Genomic DNA, 23,212 nt, shown 5'->3' on the forward strand with positions numbered 1-23,212 from the left:
ACTCAAAGGAATATTTCACTGCTTTTGGTTTGTTTGGGGCTTTTCTAACAAAATATTAACTGACTTTTCTTTCCACTATGCCTTCAGATCAGGATTTAAAGGCATATCTGTCCTGCTGTGAGTGGTTAGAAAAGTAGATCCTTCAAGCTTCATGTGGCTAATGCAGTGTTCTTTCGTAACTGGGGCTGTGAATTCTTGCCCCTTTGAAAAGTAAAGATTTATAAAAATAATTATTTCAGTCCCCACAATTTCACAATCGGAACATTTATCTTTTCCATTTCACGATTTTCTGCTTAGCTCAGATTAGTTGTGTCTGCAGTAGGAACTAAAGTGGTGTTTCGTGACATTTTTGTGAGCAACTGAGAGTTCCTGAGGTTGCATTTTGGGGAACAATGTTCCGTGGTGGTGCACTGGGGGGAGCTTCTTCTGCACCAACCCCACGTGGCTTCCAGAGCCCTTCTGGAGCAAATCCCTCACTGAACTTAGCAGCAATGATCCTGCTTGGCCTGGGTGTAAATCAGTAGGATGTGGATGATCAAAAGCCCAGACAGGTTTTCCCTGTTGCTGCAGGAATAGCAGGCATTGATCAGGTGTTGAACGTCCTGCTCACCACAGCCATGTTCGTCGGGGGCTGCGTCGCCTTCATCTTGGATAATACCATCCCAGGTGAGCCCTGAGCTGTCCCTTCCATGCCTGCCAGCACCATTCCTTGGGGCAGGTCAGGAGCAGGACATCCCTGCTTTTGGGGCTGGCTGTTTCCACACCAGCAGCAGAGTCCTCACACCTGTCCTCCCTTCCCCTGAGAACACCTGGAATCTTTGCCAGGTTAAAGTTAAACACCTAAGAGAGCTGATAAAAACCAAACCACTATTCAGGAGACAGAGTAAAACTGGCTTTGAGAGCCAAACCTGCTTCCGTTCCATTTCCAAGAGGAAAAATTTGCCTTGACTTCCAGTTACAAAATAAATAATGTGTTTTTCCCTTTCTGAGGAGGATCTTCCCTTTTGAGGAAGATCTTTCCAGAGATTTGCTGAACTTGCACGCTGAGCCTTGATGTTTTCTTTCTTCTTTCAGGCTCTGGTTTAGGCCTGTGTGTTCATATAAAGATATCCATGGAGATATGTTATTCTCCTTTTATTTTGATTTCTAGGAAGCCCTGAAGAAAGGGGAATACGGAAATGGAAGAAAGGGGTTGGTAAAGGAAGCAAATCCCTGGATGGCATGGAAACATATGATCTGCCTTTTGGCATGAACTTCATTAAAAAATACAGATGTTTCAGCTTCCTGCCCATCAGCCCCACCTTCATGGGATACACATGGAAAGGCTTCAGAAAAAGCAGTAACTGCAGGAATTCAGACGAAGACTCAGAAGCTACAGTATAGCCTTAGCTGAAATTATATTATCTAGTTGTAGTCAAAGATGTATTTGCAGTTTCTTGCTGATTAAGAAGCATTAAAATATATGTTTTGTATATCTGCATTTAAATTCTGGAACCAGAGCTGAGACAGATTTAAAAAAAAAAAAAAGAAGAAAAAAAAAAAAAAGCTTTTCCTGCTGTGGGTGGTGGGAACCAGGTCTGGTGTCTCTGTGGTAAATCCTGCTGATTTTGGGAAGTTGTAGAGAGCTGTGCACTTAAGCCTGTTGGTTTGAAATGGGTTTAGGTGGAGGTGTGGAGGTGCTGCTGCAAACCTTTTGTTTTTATGGTGATTTTATTGAAGCCCTCAGTGTTGGTTATGCCGAGAAAATGGAACTTTGGAGAAGGAGGTGGAGTGAAAAGAGAGAAAAGGAAGAATATTTCCTTCTGGTCATGTCAAATCCCATAGATGTCTGCCACAGTGATTTGCACATTCCATATTCTCAGTGCCCTGGAAACTGGGCTCAGCTGATGCTGGCAAATCATGAGAGTTCAGTTCTGAATTATCTGTGATTTCAGTGGCACATCCAGTGCTCAGACAGGAAGCTTCTGGAATAATTTTGCCCTTGAAAACCGTGGCTGGCTTGGCTGGCTCAGTGCTGCAACTGCCACTTTATTTTATTCACAGCATTTCTCATTTTTGAACATTTGCTTTCCCCACCTGGGGATTTCTTTCCAAGGCTGGAATGGGAAACCTGAACTCAGACAGGACCTGGAGGCAGTGTTTCAGTTCAGTGCTGTGTCCAGCAGGATGTTTTCTGTGCAGAAATGCTAATCAGCCCCAAGCAATTAACAGTTTTTTCCTGCAGGGAAAGCCACGTGCTCCGAATGGTGCCGGCACTCCTGGCATGGGTCTAAGCAGGGTTGGAGTTTTTTGCTGGTGCTGCACAAGGCTCTTTCTTCTCCTCTTGTGGGGCTTCTCCAGAGGCTGATTCCTGCTGGGAAGGGGGTTTGGGACAGCAGAGACACTGCACCTGCCAGCCTCACCCACCCGATGCGTTCACGGGTATTGGGTCCAATCAGGGCACCACTCAGATCTCGTTTTTTGTTCCTGGAATAGTCTCAGCTCTGCTGTTATGTGGGTGTTCATGCTCATCATGCATTCATGATTAACAATTTTATTCCTGTTTAATGTTCTTACTATTGCAAGTTAGTTTTAGACTTCAGTGTGGCCCCAAAAGCATTTTCAGCTGTGGAGATCATCAGGGAAATGTTGTGTAATGTAATTTCAAGGCCAGTAATGCTCTACGGTGCTTGCGTTTTGTATTCCTGGAAAACCATAACAGTAGATCCTGTAACCCCCTGATATATTCAAGTTTGACTACTGGACAGGAGCACAGGAACTCTTGTTTTCTCTAAGTCTGCTCCCAGGGGAATTTGTTCTGGGTTATTGAAGCATGGATGGGTTGGGGTGGGGAGGGCAAGGACAGAGCTTGATGGATCAGTACTGAGTAGTGTAGAGTGGGAATGATTCCGTGGATATCGTTCTCAGCATGCCATGGCTGTTTCCAGAAACTGTTTTATCCCGCTTTTCCCATGTCCAAGCATGCCTTTGTTCCTGCTTCCTTCGGGGAACTTTCAGTAGTTTGCAGTCTTGGTGTCAGTTGGACTCGAGAGCTGGTTGGAAGAGTCACTGTGTAGTAGATGAGGTTGGTTTGCCTGTGAAACAAAAGTCATTTTTGCTAATTTTTCAGCCTTTCCTCTCCAGGTAGTGAGGTGTTGGACACAGTTAGGGTGTGGGGGCCTCTGCTCAGTGGCACAAAGCTTCCAAATTCCCCAGCTTTCTGTGCAACCAAAGATGTGTGACACGCGTGGGAGGGTTAAAAATAACCTGTGCAAAAGGAAAACACAGGCCACAACGTGAGCAGTTGTGGTGATGTCAAATGCCAAAGTTGGTTATCCTGTAAAAGTGGAGAAAGGGAGGAAAAAGCTTTTAATTTCCAGCTAATTGAGGGAAATCCAGGTGAGTTCTCAGTGGAGATTCCCAAGAGGCTCTGTTCCAGGGCAGCAAATCCCAGGATAGTTCTCTCTCCTCCCTGGAGCAGAACACCCCTCCTTCCCCACAGCACTCCTCAAGCAAGTGCAGTCCAATTTCCTGTTGAATCAATTCTTTTTGTGATTTGTGCCCATTCTCCCTGGCCACCCCTGGCCCTGGGAAGCAGCTGAAATTAGGGTCACTTGTCACTTGAGATCCCAGTTGGTCAGTGGGACAAATCCCTGCCTTTTCCCAGGGTGAATGGTGAAAGGTGACCCCCAGACTTGGAAAGGACACCTGGAAGTGCAGGAAGGTCTGGGCTGAGGTGGCACAGGAGCTGTGGGAGCAGGAGCTCCCCTGTCCCTTCCTGGGGCTCCTGGAACCCTCCCAGGGGGAGGAGAGCAGTGCTTTTGTCCACAGGGGGAAATGCCTGAGTTCACCCTGGGTTTGTGCAGGTACAGGGGGGATTTTGGACCTTAAATCCTTCTTCCACCTTCCTGTTTCCTGTTCCCTTCTTTTCCTGGTCTCCATTTTTCCTGGTCCCTTCTGGGCACGTTCCCAAGTGGCTGCTGTGAAATTCCAAGGAGCTGTGTGCCCATGGTGGTAGAGGCTGAAGCTGCAGGTTTGGGAAGCATTAAACACGAGCTGTGTGCTGAGGATATCCAGGTGTAACCTGACTGCCAGTGTAATGCTGGATTTCCCTCTCTGTCCTTCCCTGCCTTTCCAACAGCCAAACTCCAACCACCCAGGGAAGGCAGCAGCTGAGAGGTGAATGAAGAGGCCATGAGAAGTTTCAACCAATTTTGAGAGGGAAGGGCAAATATTCATGGTAGAAATATCATTTTGTCATATCAGAGATGGTATCAGTGTATACAAAGTAACTTGGGATTTTTGTAATTGATATTATCTTGTATTTTTTTTAGGTTAAATTAAGGTTCTTGCTGACATGTTGAAACACATTTTCTAAAGCAAATACTTGCAAATTATGCCTATAGAAATTTAGGTTTCGTAGCTGACAGCTATGACTGATTAACGTTGTCATATTGGAGGGACTTTACCACGTACCTCACTCAGAAAGCTCAACCTTTTCAACCCCAGATTTGCTTTTATTGCCTTTTAATACTGACTTGAAATATGACAACTTGGTTTGTACATGAATATTGCAGTATTTTATTTCCATATATTAAGAAAATAACATTTCCACTCAGGATAACGGCGGCACTTTTCCTGGGAGGGAGTGGTATGAGTGTCATGACAATGTCATGTGATGGTAGAATTTCTTCATTGACGAATCTATAGTGGTTGTGTATACTTTATTTACGCATGTTTGTGTTCCTACCCAAAACTGGAGGGTTTTGTTGTTTCCTCCCTGCTGAGCCCTCAGGGCTCCCGGGGCAGAATTGGAGAAAAGCCCTCATTGGCCCCATGAGGAGCGCCAGTGAGTGTGACCATCCTTTACACCCTAAAAAGTGTGGAAATCCTGTCATTTTGGGTACAAACAGGACTCCAGGCACTCGTGGTGGCAGACCCCCGGTGTCTGCAGGTTTGGCTGAGCCCTTGGATGCCTCCACCCCACCTGAGCAGCCTGTGCTTGCCAGAATCGCTGTGTTTATGTGTGCAACGCCTGTGTGAGACCAGCACGACCTTCACCTTGCTTCTTTGTGGCCTTCTTCAACCAAAAGCAGCTTTTTTTTCCCCTTTTCCTTTCCTTTTTTGAAGTGGGGGCATTGGGGGGGTCACTCATTTTTTGCAGCGAAGTCCCACTTGGTGCAGTTTCCCTGTTTTTGGGGAGCCCTCAGGGCTGGGGCTGTGCCTGGGGGAGATCCCAGGGCTGGGTGAGAGTTGGGATCAGTGGTGGGGCCACCCCGAGCATTCCTGGCTGGAATTCCCGCTGGGCTGTGGCTGTGCAGAGACATCCAGGGTGGCCTCTACCCTTCCTGGGCAATCCTCGTGCTGCCAGTCCAAATAATTCCTGTATTTGTCTGTTTAGAACAACCTCTGGCGTAACAAACTATTGACTGTTCTTAGGCAGTGGGGATAAATTTTGTTTTCTCCATGACTTTTCGTGACTGACTTTGGCTGTAAAACTTTTTTGTTCAACAGCAAAAGTTTACTGGGGGGGGGGGAGGGTGTTTGATTTTTTTTTTCTTGTTCCAAGATGTGTAATTCTTTTATGGAGTTTTTTTTTATTTTTTTTTTCTAACAGTGCTTCATTAAACAACTAAATATTTAAAAATGTAATATTTGGACCAGATGTTGTGAATAATAGTAGATAAAGCTATTTTATTCTGTATTTTTAAATCTGTTCAGTATAAATAAACACGGGCATAGATGCAGTGTGGCATTGTGGTGTCACAGTTCCTTTGGTGGAGAATCATGGAATTAAGAGGATCCTGAAATGGTTTGTGTTGGAAGGGACCTTAAAGCTCATCCAGTGCTACCCCTTCCATGGACAGGGACACCTCCCACTGTCACAGGTGACTGTAACCTGGCCTTGGGCACTTCCAGGGATCCAGGGACAGCTGCTCTGGGAATTCCATCCCAGCCCCTCCCTACACTTACAGAGAAGAATTCCTCCCTAATTGATTGATTTCTTACCAATTGATATTAATTTCAGAATCCAGGTGGTAAAAGCCAGAGTTTTTGTAGCAGGTGCTGCCCAAAACTGCAACACCCAAATGCCTCGCCAGCTCTCATCCCACTGCTCCCACCTTGCAGACACGTGGGATTCCTGGATTTATGGGGAGAGGCACAGCTGCCTGCCCCTTCCTGGGATTCCCTGCCTGTTTGTGAATCTTCCTGGGATTCCCTGCCTGTTCCTGTGATCCCTGCCCATTCCTGTGATTCCTGCCTGTCCCTGCTCTCACTGAAGCACCTCCAGGTCCCCAGTGTGTGGGTGAAGGAGCCGAGTGTCACCTGGGCTGGTCACCACCTCTGCTCATCCCCAGCCCTTCAAAGACCTTGTTTCTCTGCAGCAAATTCCAGGTTTAACCCCGGAGCACCAGCGGGTTGCCTGGGAGGGGTTGGGAGCCTGGCAACACCTGGCTGAGGATATCTAGCCCCCGTGGGAACTGCTCCTGGCTTTGGGGACATGGGGACACCCCAGCACCTCCCCGAACTTGGATGTGGCCCATGGTGGAGTGGGATGGGAACTAAAACAGCAAAAAAACACCCAAATCCACAGTGAGGGGCTGGGAGCAGAGCCAGAGGAGCAGCTGTGAGCAGGGACAGGGATTTCTGAGCACTCCACATTTGGGTCCATGATGAAAAACCTGATCCTAATCCTGGTTAATCCCCAGTGCTGCAGGGTCACAGCTCACTCAATAATTGTATTTTCTCCTCATGTGTTTCTCCTCTTGCCCAAATCAGCATCAATCCAAGGCAAGCAGATCTTGGGCAGGATCTCAAAATCTGGGGATTTTCAGAACGGCTGAAACACTCCCACACAGGGGAGGCAATTGTGTGAAGGAAACAAGGTCAGAGACGAGGAGAGGTCTTTCCAGAGCCACATCTCTCCCCATCTGCTTTCAGAGCTCCCTAACAGCTCCCAGATGCTCCCACACCAGCATGGATCCAAGTGTGGGATATTGCTCGGAATTTACTGGCAATCAGCTGCGTGGGCTTAAAGCTGAAACCATGAGAAGCTGCAAAAGTAGGAAAGAAAGGATTTTGGCTGCTTGGTTGTTCTGGGGGGAAATAATGGAATATTGGAGGATTTTGGAGCTGGTGCTTTATTCTGACCTGACTGAGGTCCTTGGCAGCAGTAAATCCATCCAAGTTTATGGTTTGAAAGGCATCTGCTGTGATCCCTGTGTGGTGTTTAGCACAGAAATGCTGACTCAGCCTGCAGAACAGGTGCTGTAACATCCTTTTTGCCTTTTCCTGGAGGGTTTTTCCCTGTGGATCTGTGCTCCTTCCACTGTGGAGGCAGCAGCAGCCTCACAGGGCAGGAATGGGTCAGGTTCCTTTTATTTGCTAAATAAATCCCCCCTATCCAGGCTCCAGCCTCCCTCCCACCGCCTGTGCTCTGATGGCAGTGAGCAGAACACAGCAAAAAACAGGATTTAACCACAGTTCCACAGCCAAGATCCCCCTGTGCACCCCAAACCCCAGATTTAATTTTATTTTTCTGTTTGCATCCACCCCACAAGCTGAGGGTCAGGGGAAGCTGTCCCTGTGTTTGAGGCCGAATCCTTGGGGTTTGGGGCTGGCTCCATTGTCCTCTCTTCCCACTACAAAGGGCCTCTCATCCCTGCCAGCCCTCGAGATGCTGCTGGAATATCAATCCTGACCTGGCCCCACTCACTTTTGCCGAGTCAGTGCTTCCCTGAGCCAGATGGCTCCTCCAGAACTTCTCATATTTTACATAGAAATCCAAGCAAATTGGGGGGAAAAGGCCCATTCCAGTCTGTGCCTGCAGAGATGCCTGTTTGGATGAAGGAGCTGCTGTGATTATTTCTTTGTTTTGGTGTTGTTTTTTAAATTTTTTTCTTTCGTGTGGGCTGTTTCTAGGCAAATTCCTTAAAAAGAAAAAAAGCCCAGAGAAGCCACAAAGCGCTGGGAAAGGTCAGGAGCAGACAAAGGGGGAGGAACACAGCCCCTGCTTTTCTGGACTAGAGCTCCCCCCCAGACTCCCCCCAGACTCTCCCTAGGGCGTGGGACTGGACAGGCAAGATGGGATCCTGATCCGGGGAATGCTGAGCATCAGCTCCGAGGCAACTGTGACCTCCAGCTGCAGGTAACAGCAGCTACTGCTTCCAGATTTTATTTTCATTTATTTCATCCTCCATCCCCTTCTCGGGGTCGGTTTTGGATCCAGGTGAGATCCCAAGGCTAAGGTTGGGCCCCATCCCAACAACAGAACAGCCAAGGATGCTGCCTGCATGGCTCCAGCACTGGATATCCCAGGATTTGGGGCTTTTTAAGGCAGAAACAACTGCTCCAGCCTGTGTGATGCAGCCCACAAAGCTCCTTCTGGGAATTCTGGACAAAGCTGGAACTGACTGTAAGAACATTTCTAGCCTGGCTGCGTGGGATGGGATTCCTTTCGGATTCTGGTCTTGGCAACAGGGTTGGAGAATCCCTTGGGATTCCTGCTCCTGACATCGGGAATGGGGAATCTTTTGGGATCCTGGTTGCGACAGTGGGGATGGGGTGCCCTTTGGGGCCCTTTTCCTGGCACCAGGGATGGAGAATCCTTTCAGATCCTTGTCCTGACGTGCAAGCCGGGTGGAGCCACGATGTCCTTTGGGAACCCAGAACCTGCTCCAGGGTTGTTGTCGGAGCATCCTTCGGGATGTCCGGGCGGGGAAAACCCGCGTCTCTGAGCCGGCATCCTTTGGGCTTCCCAGCCCTGGCACCCGGAAAGGGATCCCGGAGCCGGGACGTCCTTCGGGATCCGGGTTCCGGGATGACCCCGGCTGCGGGAGGGGGTGTCCCCAGCGCTGCCATCCCAGGCCCCGCCCGCGCCCCTCCCCCTCGCGTCCCGCCCCGCTCCGCCCAGGGGCGGCCCTACGGGGGCACCGGCTGCGAGCGGAGCGGCACCGGCACCGGGTGAGTGTGGGCGGGATGGGGCGTCCTCATCCCCATTCCCATCCCTCTGTCCATCCCCATCCCCGCATCCTGCGCGGGGAGCGGCCCTGGGGCTGAGCCCCCCTCGCAGCCACGGCCGCGTCGAGCGGAGGCGAAAACCGCCGGGAGCCGGGGGGACCCGGCCCCCACCCCCGGGTGTCAACTCGGCTCCCCCCGAGCGCCCTCGGCATCGCCCTCCGCGCTGGGCTGGAGCAGCCGCAGCGCCCGTGGATCCCGCCCCGGGCACGGCACCTTCTCGCCCCGTCGCGCCCGGGGCAGACCCGCCCGCTGCTGTCCCACCGCGAGCCCCTGGGGGCACCGACTCCTCCCGGGGGGCTTCACCCCGAGTGCGGCCAGTGGGTGCCCTCGCCTGTCCCCAAGGGAGCCGGCACCCCCGCGGCATCTCCGGCGGCTCCGCCACCGCTCAGCGCTCCCTCCTTCCCCTCTCCCCTTCCAGGACGGAGCAATCGGGCTGGAGAACAATAGTGACGCTGGAAAACAATGGAGCAGCCGCAGCTCCCCGCGTAGGGATGCGGGCCGGACGCGGGGCAGGAATCCCAGCCCAAGAGTAGCGGCCGGGCCGGAGGCACCGCCGGCAGCAGCGCGGCTGCTCCAGCGCAGGATCCGTGGGACGGGGTGAGCGCTCGGCCGCGGTGTCCGGTCCTGCCCCGACACCGCCGAGCGCAGCGGCCGCGGGAGGCTCCGTGGAGCCTTCGCGTGATGCTTTGCTACCGAGCGCGGCTCGATCGAAGCGCCCTCGGGCCGCTTAAAAGCCGCCCCGGGCTGCGGGGAAGCGGCGGCGCTGGAGCAGGAGCGAATGTCGCGGCCTCCGCGGGGAGCGGGATATTCCCACAATCCCTCGGCTGCGCCAAATCCGCGCTCCCGCCCCAGCGGGGGATGCTGCTGAGGTTCCCGAGTGCTGCGGAGAGGGATGGGACCGAGGCAGCAAAACGCCCCAAAACCGCAGATTTCTTTGCAGGAGCAGGAGAGAAAATCGCCGTCCTGCTGAAAACACGGCTCTGGGGGCTTCTGCCACTTTTCTCCTTGTTTTGTTGTGTTTGGAGCTGGGAGATGCACAGCTCGGCAGAAGCTGTGAGGGGCTGTGGATGCGGCAAGGCTTCCTCAGGCTGGGCTGCAGAGACGCGGGAAGGGGTTCTGGGAGGTTGTTTTTAGGGAGGCGAACAAATCTGGGCTCCGTGGGGTCCGTCAGACCTGGGAGCAGCCGAGTGGAGGCAGAAAGGGCCGGAATCTTCCTGCCGCGGGCACGGGGCGTTGGTTTGAGTTGGAGCTGTGCTAAAAGCGCTTTGCAAAGCACCAGGAGAAGCTCGGGCTGGGCAGGGCACGGCGGAAACGCGTCAGCTCCGAGGGGAAACTGAGGCACGGGGTGCGGGGGAATGGACATGGCCCCAAATTGCCACAGCTGAGAAATAGAGCAACTTCCACTTTGCCAGCGCTTTGATTTGAGTGATTTCCAGCCTTTTCCCAGGTGATTTCAAGCCTTTTGACAAAGCCACGGCGGGATATTGGGGGTCGGCAGTGCCTGGGGAATCTCCAGGAGCCGCCTTTCCCCTCCACTCCCAGCCTGGTTCTCTCCAGACCCAAAAAAGGAAGAATTTGCCCCTTTCCTCAGCGCTAGGAAGGGGATGTGATGACGGAGTCGAAGGTGGCAGAGCCGGGGCATAAACAGGAAACGACTCCTCGGCACGGGACTATGAACCTGCATTTTGGAGCTTCCCTTCCACCCCAAAACTGATCTTTTTTTATGGCTGCAGTTCATCCCCGTGTCCCCTTCGAGGGAATTGGGACTTTGTCTTCACCCCTTGGCATCACCAGGATGCTCTGGAGCAAAGCTCGGAGTGGTACTAAAGGCTCCACCCTTGGGTTGCTCTAGGAAAGTTTTTTTCACTGACTGGTATTTTTGCTGCTCTAGGAAGGTTTTTTTTCACTCTGGTGTTTTGGACACAATTTTCACATCTGCTGTGTCCTTTAATCCCCCGGAATGTCCCCAGAGCTTGTCATCTCTTGCCAGGGGACGCCCACGAGGGTGATGCTCATTCCTGCCATTCCTGCATCTCACAGCTGGGAACTCCCAAATTTGGGGCCCCACACGCAGCTGCTGCCCCCAAAAACCCCAAGGGTTTATCCCAAACCCATGAGCCAGCTGTGAAATCCCCTCCTGATACTGTTTTTGATGGATAAACAGGATTATTGCCGTGTTTGTTCCCTGTGGGAGGATGGATGGAGGCAGGAGATGTGGCTGCTGGCTGCGGGAGGAGGGTTGGTGCTGGATTTTGTCGAATTTTGCCAATTTTTGCCCGGTTTTGCCAAAATACTCGTGCAGCTCCTCAGGAAACCCAAAGCTTTGTCAGCTCTTCTGCAATTTTTTGGTGCCGACTTTTTCTTCTGCTTTTTCTCCAGAGCCCTAGAGCTAGGCCAGGCCGATTTCCTGCCCTTCCCCTCCTGCTCCAGCTCCAGCACGGCCTCGTGTGGGGTTTCAAACCTGCCACAGAATATTTTTGCCGTTGCCAATCCATTTTTTTCTCGGGTATTTATCCCAGCATGCGGGATGGAACTCTGGGATTGCCACTGTGCAGAGGCTTTAGGGTTTAGATTCATCCTCTGGCAGGTTTTACTACCTTTGCTTGGATTTTGGTGTGGAATTGGGTGTTTTTCTTTCAGGAAAAGGATTTTTTTTTTTTTTTTGTCCCAGGGGACTGGGAGGAAGCACATGGTGATGTGGGAGGTGGAAGAAAACAGCAGCTTGTGGAGAAAATGCTTTTTGCTCATCCCAGTTTCTCCTCTAGAAGGGAAGGGAGGGAAAAGGCCCTGAAAAATTAAATCCTGTCTAGGATGTCAGCCAAGGAAAAGCACGACCCCATTTTGTCATTCAAAACCATCCCAGTTCCACATTCCAAGGTCTCTTTGACACCCGAATTCCAAACTGTTCTGAATCCATGAGCATCCCAAGGGCTCCACACCAAACCCCATTTTAATTCCATTTCATATTGTCCAAAAATCCCACTTGAGACCTAAGACAGGGCGTGCCCCAAGGTGAGATTTTGGGGAATTCCAAGCATTTGCATGACCCAAAAATCCAGCTGGGATCATTTTTAAAAAGCTGAAGAATCAGCCCAGTATCTCTGCCTGCTTGGAAAATTCATCCCTGGTGCCAGCGCGGGTTTGGGATGGCCCAAGGACGCAGCAGGACCTGGACCCGCACGTTTGAAGTTTTGTAGGATGAAAAAAGAGGAAAATAATCAGAGAAAAGGAACATTTCCCATTTACCCCCCTCCGTCCCGCAGCTCTGGCGTCCCTGGGACACCCGCGGATGCTCCAAATGCAAATTTAGCGTCAGGCTATCTCCGCGGGGATTAAATTTTCAGTGAGTTCGCGGCGCCTCCGCCCTTATCTCATCTCCCTCCTTCCCCGGAGCAGCCGCACCGAGCCCCGCCCGCACCTCCGGAGCCTTTTCCAGCGCCGGGGGGAGTTCATTTTTCATTTTTCACTTTTCATTTTTCTTTTTTTTTTTCTTCTGGCTTTTGTTTATTTTTATTTGGTGGGCGGGGGGGGGGGAGGAGGGAAAGGTGTTTCTATATTTCTTTTGATTTCCCCGTTCTCCGGGGCAGGGGGCGGCTCCCCTGAGCTGCCTCTGGTCCCTCGGCAGCTCGGCTCCCATGCCCCGGGATGGAGCTCGGCGGAGGGGACGCGGTGCCCTGCGGGAAGGACAAATTCATCTCCAGGTAAGGAGCGGGAGCGCAGCCCGGGGGATTTTTTGGAATTCCAGGGGGATGGGGGATGTAGGATGTGTTATAGGATGGGTTATCTGTGATCTGGAATGGGTAATAGGGTGTGTAAGGTGTTATCTGTAACCTCAAATGTACAATATATAGTAACAGCTAACAATATCTAACAATATGTAACAATATATAAAAATATCTAACAATATATCATGTGTAACATATGATGATATCTAACAATATCTAACAGGGTAGAACAATATAGAACCATATAGAACATTATAAATATAATATATAAAATTATCTTATTGCTTATACAATTTTTTGAGCTAAATGTGTACTAATTTATATATAAAATATATAATATATAGCATATAACAGTATATAACAATATATAATAATATAACCATATATAGTACATAACAGTATGTAAGATAATAAAAATATAACATCATATTTTTATTATAAATAGCATTTATATAACAATATATATAAATATATAGCATTCTAAAAAGGCAATTTCCTTAACAAGAAAACACTTTTTGGTGGGATTTTGAAATTTTCCTTAGGATTGTGGCCAAATGCTCTAAAACCTCCCATAAAAATGGGCTTTGCTGAAAAAGTCTTGATTAATAATCGTTCTTCTATTCTTTGGGGAAAAATGAGACGATTCCTAAGATTTAAGGGAGATTGAAAAGGAGATAAAGCAGAAATGTGAAATTTCCCCCTCTCCTACCCAAATCCCTGTGGTTTGAGCTGGCTTCATTTGTTTTGTTTTTATTTTCGTATCCATCTTTATTTCCACCTTTTAAAATTTATTTTTATCTTAATTTTTGCCCTTGATTTTCGCTTTATTTGTATTTTTATCATGAGTTTGCCCCTGGAGCAGGGCTCAGAGCTTTGACATGACCACCTCTCCTGGGATCACTCGTGACTCCAGCATGACCCCCAGAAAACTATTTATTTTTCAACCTTGTGACCAACTGCCCCGAACTCTGATGGGGTTTCTTGTTCCTTTTCCAAAGATTTGTGGGGGACACGGTCACAGGCAGTTTCTCCCCCTAAATGTGGGTGCAAAATGTTGGACCCCTAGCAAAAACCTTCAATAAGGGAGGTCTGGAAAGACCCAAATGTGCCTCAAATAAAGCAATTTTTGGGTCCTCAGCAGCACAGCAGGTTCCTCAGCCAGGGAAGCAATTCCTACTCTTCCCTGGATCCACCCTGAGCAGCTCAGGGGTCACTGGGTGGTGCCTGCAGCATCTCCCCCCTCACCCCAAACCCCATCTCAGCACCTTTTGTTCCGCTTTTACCCCCAGGAATGAGCTGCTCCTGCACCTGAAGACCTACAACATCTACTACGAGGGGCAGAACCTGCAGCTTCGGCACCGGGAGGTGAGAAATGCCCTGGGCAGGGGGGAATTGAGGGAGTTGAGACAGAGAATCACAGACTCATGGAATGGTTTGGGGGAGAAGGGACCTTCAATCAATCCTGTCCCACCTGTGCCATGGGCAGGGACATCTTCCACTGTCCATGGGTGCTCCAGCCTGGTCTTGGACACTTCCAGAGATCCAGGGCCAGCAACAGCTGCTCTGGGAATTCCATCCCAGCCCTTCACCCAAAATTCTTTCCCCATATCCCATCTAAACCCGCCCATGAAATCCTGGATTTGGGTTGGAAGGGACCAGCCAGTGCCACCATGGGCAGACACCTCCCACTGTCCCAGGCTGCTTCAAGTTCATCCAGCATGACCTTGGGCACTGCCAGGGATCCCGGAGCAGCCACAGCTCCTCTGGTAATTCCATCCCAGCCCCTCCCCACCCTCCCAGCCAGGAATTCCTTCCCAAAATCCCATCTAAACATGGAATGTTTTGGATTGGAGGGGATCTTAAGGATGATCGCATTCTGTGGGTGGATACTGACACCTCCCACTACCCCAGGGTGCCCCAAGCCCTGTCCTTGGGCTCTGTAAACTGGGATCACTGAATCTGCTGGATCCTCTCAGTGGGGATGGAATTGGTCCCTGATGTCCTTTCCTGTTTCCGTGTCCTGTGTTTTCCATGGTTTGTCAAAGTGAAGCCACACTTGCTGTCCCCATTCCTGATTTGCTTCAGCACAGCTCCCAGGAAGATCTGCCCCTTACCAGCCCCAGGAGCAAGAGAGAGCCCAAAAACCCAAACCACAGAAAGTCTGGGTTCGAAAAGAGCTCCCAGCCCCCAATCCCCAGTCCACATTCCCAGCTTTTCCCTGGACTGCTAATCCCTGTGTGTGTCGCAGGAGGAAGGGGAGCTGATCGTGGAGGGGCTGCTGAACATCTCGTGGGGGCTGCGCCGCCCCATCCGCCTGCAGATGCAGGATGACAACCAACGCATCCGCCCACCTCCCTCCTCCTCCTCATGGCACTCGGGCTGCAACCTGGGTGCCCACGGGTGAGTGTGGGGCACAGGCAGCCCCAAAAATACACAGCCTCAAAAATACACAGCCCCAGAAACACCCTGAGACAGCCCCAAAAAACATTCAGCCCCCAAAACAGGTAGAAATCTCTAAAAACACACAGAGAGCCCCAAGAATACACAGACAGCCTCAAAAATACACAGCCCCAGAAACACACTGAGACAGCCCGAAAACATACAGCCTTAAAAATACATAGACAGCCCCAGAAATACACTGAGACAGCCCCAAAAGCATACAGCCTCAAAAATACATAGACAGCCCCAAGAACACACTATGACGGCCCCAGAAACACACTGAGATGGCCCCAGAAACATACAGCCTTAAAAATACATAGACAGCCTCAAAATCGCACTCAGACAGCCTCAAAAATCTACAGATAGCCTCAAAAATACACAGACAGCCCCAAAAACACACAGGGACCCCCAAAATCACATACAGACAGCCCAAAACACATTCAGCCCCCAAAACAGGTAAGAAATCTCTAAAAACACACTGAGAGCCCCAAAAATACACAGCCCAAAGAACACACCAGGACCCCCAGAAATACACACAACCACAGAAACAGGCAGGCACTTGCCAAAACCACGGATGCACACCTCCAAAACCACACAGGCATCCCCCAAAACACCCCCCAGCCTGACAGGGTTTGCTGGTTGCACCCCCAGCTGCCTCCTCCAGGATTTTTGTCCCAGCTGGAATCAGCAGCTGGGGGCAGGAAATGAGGGGCAGAGATTCCCTGGATTGTTGTTCTCTCTGCGGCCCCACACGGACAGGGACTCACAGACAGGGACACACGGACAGGGACACACGGACAGGACACCCAGCAGCCCTCTGTCTTCTCCAGGTCTGTGCTGAAGCCCAGCACACTGCCGGACATCCCGGTGACAGACGGAGACACCGCACCCAGCACGGAGAACCCTGGGAAAGGCGCAGGTGAGCCGGGCTCGGACACACCGGGATTGGTCCTGGTGCTCGGGAGCAGCTCCGGTTTTACCTGGGAAAACACAAACCGGGCTTTGTCCTTCACTCCAGACTCAGTTTTCCATCCTGCTCCAGCTCAGCTACTCCCAAAGCACCTTGGATTATTTTATTCAGTTTTTCCCCGGACCACCCAAAACTTGATTATCTTTTCCAACCCCAATGATTCTCTGATTCCCAAGGATTTTTTCTTGGGTAAGGGGCAGCACTGAGATGTGGAGGAGCTTGGAAAGGACCGAGAGGATGGAGGAGAGATCCCTCGTGGGATTGCAGGGAAAAGGAGGCAAAGGAGGATGTTGGAGCTTCCCCTTCCCTTTTCAGGAAGAATAATGAGAGTGTTGGGAAGCGTTACCATGGGGAAGTCACAGCTGCTGAGAAGCATTTGTCCCCAGGGTTTGTCCCCTCCTGGTTCCTCCTCTGCAAAGGGGGAAGAGCCTCCTTAACCCCTTGTTCTGAGGAGCGGAGCACAGGCTGTCCCACCAGGAATTCCTGCAGGAAAAACCTGCTGCATGCATTTTGCTCATTCAACTCTGGCAGCTGTTCTAGTTTTTTGGTATTTTTTTGGGGGGTAGAGAAGGATGAGATCATCCTTTTGAGAGGAGCTGAGCCAAACTTGGTGCAGGAGCCCCCATCTGTGATCCTCCAATTTTTCATTTTTCTTTTTGCTCTCCACACTCACAGCACTTCTCCCCCCTTCATTAAATCTTTCCCAGGCAATGCCCACCCCATATCACCCCAGCATGATTCCTCTCAGATTTATGGCCTCAATCCTCTGCCAGCACATAAGAAAAAAAAGCCTTTTATTACATTTTCCCCTAAATTCCAGTAAAAATCAGTGCCCGGCCTGCGTGCACAGCTCTTTGGGAGTGCTTGGTTCCCGCATATGCAGCTGGAGTAGCTTCTGCCAGAGGTTTCTCCCTGCTGCAGACACACTTTGAATTAAAACACCCAGAGCTGGAGCCTGTGAGGTTCATTAAAAATGGATGAAGAGCTGGTTTATAATAATCTGGATCCAGGCCAGTTTTTATGCAGAGATCTGAGGCTCTGCCCTCACTTGCTTGCTCTCATTACAGGGAAGGAGAACAGAGAAAGTTAAATTATGGAAAAGAGAGGGAAGATGCTCCAATTCCCAGGAGAAGGGGCTTTATCCAGGTGGCAGCAGGGATTTAGGCGGTTAATTCTGAATTAATGACCTTCCTTGGGAGCTGGGGGAGGATAAACCGGGAGCTGGGGGAGAATAAACAGGCTGCTGTGTCTTGGGAAGTTTGCAGGGGTGAGAAGTCTGTTCTTGGGGTGAGGATTTCTGCATCCAAGGGGGGACTCCCAGAGGCTGTTTCGCAGCAGGAAAATTCTGGAATCATGGAATCTCCTGAGTGGGAAGGGACCACAAGGATTCTTGACCCAGTAGACACCAACAATCCCACCCTGCACTGGGAGTGTTGCCCAAAAACTCCTGGAGGAGACCCCTGAGTGGCTGTCATGATCTGTGCAGCCCTGGGAACACATTCTCCAAATGCTCCCCAGAGGAAAACAAGGGTGCTTCCCAGTGTCCCCAGTCCCCACACCCCGGGTCCCGTGGGTGTTTTGCAGCCCCCAGGCCGGCAGAGGAGGCCCCGCAGCTGATGCGGACCCGCAGCGACGTTGGCGTCCGGCCCCGCGGCAGCGTCCGCACGCCCGGCGAGCAGCGGCGGCTGCGCCGGCACCGCTTCTCCATCAACGGCCACTTCTATAACCACAAGGTGAGCCCGTGGTGCCTTGGGTTGGCTTTGGTGTTTTTCGGACTCTCTGCTGTCTGGTGTGTAACTCTGAGACTTCATATTGGGTGTGTACTGGTTTGAAAGCAAAACCAGTAAGAGACTCCAAGTCAGAGATACAATTTAATAGGAAAAACAGAGAAAAATTAAATACATGCAATAGTACAAAAGAAAAGCACTGGCAGAATCCAAATACAACCTGACACTCTATTACTTAGAGTGATTGTAGCAGTCCAGATGAAGTGGTCTTGTTGAAGTAGTGATCCTGTAGAAAGGTCTGGTAGCTCTTGTCCTCTGGAAACCAGTGGGTAAAGGCTGCCTTGGTGTTCCAAAGCTTAGTTTTTATCCAGGTAGGAAATGCTCGGCTCCTCCCCATGGGTGGAGCAGCTCCCAATGGGATGATGTAATTTGATCAGCCGTGCAGTGGGACTCAATGGCCCATTAACAGGAGATATCTCCTGGAGGGAGGATGGGTTGTGGAAGAGATAAACAACACTGCCCCAGCTGGTTTAACAGATGGTGATAGAACACACAGCCCTGCTCACATCCTGTGTTGCAACCAGGGCAAGGTGTTAGTAAGTTCTCTTCACAGAGTGGTTGAACAAAACAATTCCTTTCTAGCTAGAGAATCAAGGACAACTGGTACCCAAAAAGCAGAAACAATGGCGAGGGAAAGGGGGCAAGCCAGGGGGCTGAGACTTCATAGCCTGAGGCTGTGGTTGGACAATTGACCCCAATGTGTAAATGAACCAAAACTTATAAAAGTATAAAACTCATGACAGGGATCCATCTTGGGTTGGACTTGGGAGCTGCTCCAGCACTACCAAGGTGCATCCTTTCAATAAATACCGATTATATTCCTTTAGCTCTGCCCAGTCTCTGTTCCAGCTCAGCCTCTCCCAGCACCAGACCCTTCCAGGATCCTCCTGGGATCTGGACAGGGCTCTCAGTGCTCTTTGTGCCCCACAGACCTCGGTATTCACGCCCGCCTACGGCTCCGTCACTAACGTGCGCATCAACAGCGCCATGACCACACCACAGGTGCTCAAACTGCTGCTCAACAAATTCAAGGTGAGGGCTGGACCCTCCCCTCAGTGCTCCCAGGCTGCTCTGAATGCAGCTTGTGGTGTGCTTAAAATAAATAAATATACTTTATATATTGTATGTATAAAACCTGATGTGATGTGATGTGATGTTATGTTATGTTATGTTATTTATTGAAATATTTATATAATATATATGTAATTTGCATCCAGATATTATATATATTATTTTATACATATATAACATATTTGCATTATATATATAATATACATTTGGATTATATGTATATATCTGAATTTTTATTTGATGTGTAAATCTTTATATAATATAGAAATGTTTACATTATGTAAAAAATCCTTATATTGCATGTATAAAATCTGCATTCACATTTTATAAAATATTTAACATAAAGTATATAAAATTTTAATATACTTTTACTATAATTTTAATATATAATAATACACATAGTTTTTATTTTAGAAAAACTATATAAAAAATTTATCTATAAAATCTATACCCTATATACATATAGCTTTGCATCTCTCTCCAGATCGAGAACTCTGCAGAGGAGTTTGCTCTGTATATGGTGCACACAAGTGGAGGTGAGTGCCCCAAATTACCTCTGGATGTGAGCACCCCAAACCCCTGGGAGTGAACACCCCATACCCCTGGGTGTGAGCACCCCAAACCCCTGGGAGTGAGCACCCCAAACCCCTGGGTGTGAGCACCCCAAACCCCTGGGAGTGAACACCCCAAACCCCTGGGTGTGAGCACCCCAAACCCCTGGGAGTGAACACCCCATACCCCTGGGTGTGAGCACCCCAAACCCCTGGGAGTGAACACCCCAAACCCCTGGGTGTGAGCACCCCAAACCCCTGGGAGTGAACACCCCAAACCCCTGGGTGTGAGCACCCCAAACCCCTGGGAGTGAACACCCCATACCCCTGGGTGTGAGCACCCCAAACCCCTGGGAGTGAGCACCCCAAACCCCTGGGTGTGAGCACCCCAAACCCCTGGGAGTGAACACCCCAAACCCCTGGGTGTGAGCACCCCAAACCCCTGGGAGTGAACACCCCAAACCCCTGGGTGTGAGCACCCCAAACCCCTGGGAGTGAACACCCCATACCCCTGGGTGTGAGCACCCCAAACCCCTGGGAGTGAACACCCCAAACCCCTGGGTGTGAGCACCCCAAACCCCTGGGAGTGAACACCCCAAACCCCTGGGTGTGAGCACCCCAAACCCCTGGGAGTGAACACCCCATACCCCTGGGTGTGAGCACCCCAAACCCCTGGGAGTGAGCACCCCAAACCCCTGGGTGTGAGCACCCCAAACCCCTGGGAGTGAACACCCCAAACCCCTGGGTGTGAGCACCCCAAACCCCTGGGAGTGAGCACCCCAAACCCCTGGGTGTGAGCACCCCAAACCCCTGGGAGTGAGCACCCCAAACCCCTGGGAGTGAACACCCCAAACCCCTGGGTGTGAGCACCCCAAACCCCTGGGAGTGAACACCCCAAACCCCTGGGTGTGAGCACCCCAAACCCCTGGGAGTGAACACCCCAAACCCCTGGGTGTGAGCACCCCAAACCCCTGGGAGTGAATACCCCAAACCCCTGGGTGTGAGCACCCCATACCCCTGGGTGTGAGCACCCCAAACCCCCATCCTGGAGTGCCCCAATCCCCGCGGCGCTGCTCCTCGTGCCCAGCCCGCGCTTCTGGCGTTGCAGAGAAGCAGAAGCTGCGCGGTAGCGACTTCCCCCTGCTCGCCCGCATCCTGCAGGGCCCCTGCGAGCAGGTGTCCAAGGTGTTCCTCATGGAGAAGGACCAGGTGGAAGAGGTCACCTACGACGTGAGTGTCACCCTCAGGTGGGCTTGGAAAAACCCGGGGGGTCACGGGATCGTGGAGTGGTTTGGGTTGGAGGGACCTTAAAGCCCGCCCAGTGCCACCCCTGACACCTCCTGCTGCCCCAGGCTGCTCCAAGCTCCAATGTCCAACCTGGTTTTGGGCACTTCAGGGATCCAGGAGCAGCTACATCTTTTCTGGGAATTCCATCCCAGCCCCCCTCCCCACCCTCCCGGGGAGGAATTTATCCCCGATGAGCAGATGCGTGCTGGAGCTGCAGGAGCTGCTGTGCTCCTGCGCCTCTCCGTGGAAAGTCCCGATCCTTCGGGAAACTCCTTGTTCGGTGTTCCAAGAGCAGCTTCCAGCTGCCAGGCGGAGCAGACGCCCCCAGCCCGGTTGTGCCATCCCGAATCTGATCACGGTAGAGCGCTTTCAGCGCGGAGAAATTGTTGTTTTTCCAGGAGGGCGGGAGCGGCTCCCTTGTGCCATCTGCCGGCTCGCCCAGGCCGGCTGTGCTCTGAAATCCCGGCTCAGAGCGAGCACTTTTGGAGTGAATTTGGGCTTAAGCAGCTCTGAGACTCTGGGGACACTCAAGACAGGATGAGTTAAAGTGGATCTTTCCTCCAGTATTTATTCAGTGCTTGCTTGTTTGCACGAGCTGATGGTCATAAACATTTTAATTTTTAGGGTTTGCTGTAATATTTTGGGATCCTTGGTAAAATTTAAGGAGAGGATGGGGTGGGGGGGGTCAATTCATCACGCTCTTCACCATTTCCTGCTGCTCCTCTCCCACCCAGGTCGCCCAGTACATCAAATTCGAGATGCCCATCCTCAGGAGCTTCATCCAGAAGCTGGAGGAGGAGGAGGATCGGGAAGTGAAGAAGCTGAAGCACAAGTACATGGGGTCTGGGGGGGCTGCTGGGAGGAAAGAACATTCCTGGGGGGGCTGCTTTGATCCCAAAAAATTCATTTGTGTGGCCCTGCACCCCCAATGCGGGGTTTGCATTATTTCAGGGTTTCCTTGGATGCTGAAAAATCTCTTTTTTCCTTGTGCTCCAGATACTCCATCATGCGGCTGATGATCGAGCAGAGGCTGGAGGAGATTTCTGAGGGCCCAACGGCGATGTGAGCGTCCATGGGATGTGCTGCACCAAATCCCAACCCCGAAATGCTCCTGGTGTCCATCTGGATGGCTCCAGCCCCGAGCCAAACCCCCTCCCACACCTTCATCCCCACAGAATCCTCAGGGGCTCTCAAGAGCTGGTGGCAGCTTCAGCCAAAACCTCAAATCCCTGGAAGTCACAGGGAGGGAAAAAAAAAAAAAAAAAAAAAAACAAAAAAACAAGAGGAGATCTGTGAGCAGCACAAAGGCAAGAAAAGGGCTCAGCAAGGGCTGCCAGCACTCCAGAGCTGGAATTTTGGGGGCTCAGTTTGGAAATGTCCAACGTGGCTCCCAGTGAGGGACCTGCTGCAAGAGAGAACAAAAAAATTCCTCTTTTTTATTTTTTTTTAGAGAAAAGCACATTCCTACTGCAATAATTCACAGAAGTTGGGAGGATTTTGTAAATCTGAAGGGTTGGCTGAGATTTTGGGGGGGGGCATTTAACCCTGACCTGCGGGCTCACAGGTGGATTTCCAGCACAGGAAAAAATCCCATTTTTTCCAGCACCTTCCCCTAACCTGCATCTGGTTGCGCAGCTCCCTCCATCCCCCACTCTAATTTGCACTAATGTTTAGGGATTTTTAAGAAAACCACGATGTCAAACCTCTCTGGTAGCTGTAAATGCCAAATAGCACTCACAGGGATAGCTGAGGGCCTCGAGCATCTCGAGGGATGCTGATGGGAAAGGGGGGAAGGCAGGAGGAGGGGGAGGCAGAAATAAAGAGGATTTTCTTTTCCAAATCTCATTTTCCAGCAGTGCCAGCAAATTGTCCTGGTGAAACCAGGACCAGACTGGCTCCATCACCACCAGCAGCTGGAAAAACCTCTTTCCTCCCAGGCTAAACCAGCAATATCCATTTTATACCTCGTTGTGAACTAAACCTCTGTCTTTCTCCCCCTCCTTTTGAGTTTTTGCAATTCATCTTTGTAATTTTTTTAATGGTACCTTTTCCACCTTTAACTCATGTTCGGGAAAGTGTTGTACAGCGAGAGGAGCTTTTGATGTGTTTGAAGGATGATTGTGGCACTGCTGCGTGGATTAACAAGGAAATAAAATATGTAGCAACTTAATGCGGAATGAAACCCCCTGAGTCAGAGTCTGGCTTGTCCAAAATAAATCACTTTGTGTGGATAGAAATGCCATGGAAATGAGTAAAAAATGAGATGAGGGGAAAGAGTAAAACCTGTCTGAATCCCAGTGGAGAAGTTTCCCAAGGAGAAATGCTCTCACCTTCTAGATTTGCAGAGTCACATCCAAATTTCTTGAGGATTTTTTGGGGAAT

General features: G+C 50.7%; 2 protein-coding genes across 5 annotated transcripts in view; both read left to right on the forward strand.

Annotated features, from left to right (window-relative positions):
* Positions 1–2,681, forward strand: part of SLC23A2 (solute carrier family 23 member 2) — a 47,352-nt gene extending 44,671 nt beyond the window's left edge. Inside the window, exons 15-16 of the mRNA XM_062510554.1 lie at positions 571–666; positions 1,151–2,681. Of these exons, the coding sequence (XP_062366538.1) occupies positions 571–666; positions 1,151–1,383 (329 nt within the window). The 3' untranslated portion in view covers positions 1,384–2,681. The remainder of the gene's footprint in view (positions 1–570; positions 667–1,150) is intronic.
* Positions 2,682–11,224: 8,543 nt separating this feature from the next.
* RASSF2 (Ras association domain family member 2) lies at positions 11,225–22,972 on the forward strand. 4 transcript variants are annotated; one of them, XM_062510574.1, is made up of 11 exons: positions 11,225–12,701; positions 14,015–14,090; positions 14,974–15,125; positions 15,995–16,083; positions 17,510–17,532; positions 17,736–17,867; positions 18,852–18,953; positions 19,477–19,528; positions 20,652–20,773; positions 21,565–21,662; positions 21,827–22,972. In XM_062510574.1, exons 1-11 carry the CDS (start codon positions 12,646–12,648, stop codon positions 21,894–21,896), a joined length of 972 nt encoding a protein of 323 aa, XP_062366558.1. In that variant the 5' UTR covers positions 11,225–12,645; the 3' UTR covers positions 21,897–22,972. The 4 variants fall into 4 exon arrangements, with proteins under 4 accessions (XP_062366558.1, XP_062366556.1, XP_062366559.1 ...); XM_062510572.1 differs by lacking the exon at positions 17,510–17,532 and having other exon boundaries at positions 17,719–17,867; XM_062510575.1 differs by lacking the exon at positions 17,510–17,532 and having other exon boundaries at positions 17,719–17,867; positions 20,705–20,773.
* The last annotated feature ends 240 nt before the right edge of the window (positions 22,973–23,212 follow it).

The sequence above is a fragment of the Cinclus cinclus genome, chromosome 29, assembly GCF_963662255.1.
Source record: "Cinclus cinclus chromosome 29, bCinCin1.1, whole genome shotgun sequence".
NCBI lineage: Eukaryota > Metazoa > Chordata > Aves > Passeriformes > Cinclidae > Cinclus > Cinclus cinclus.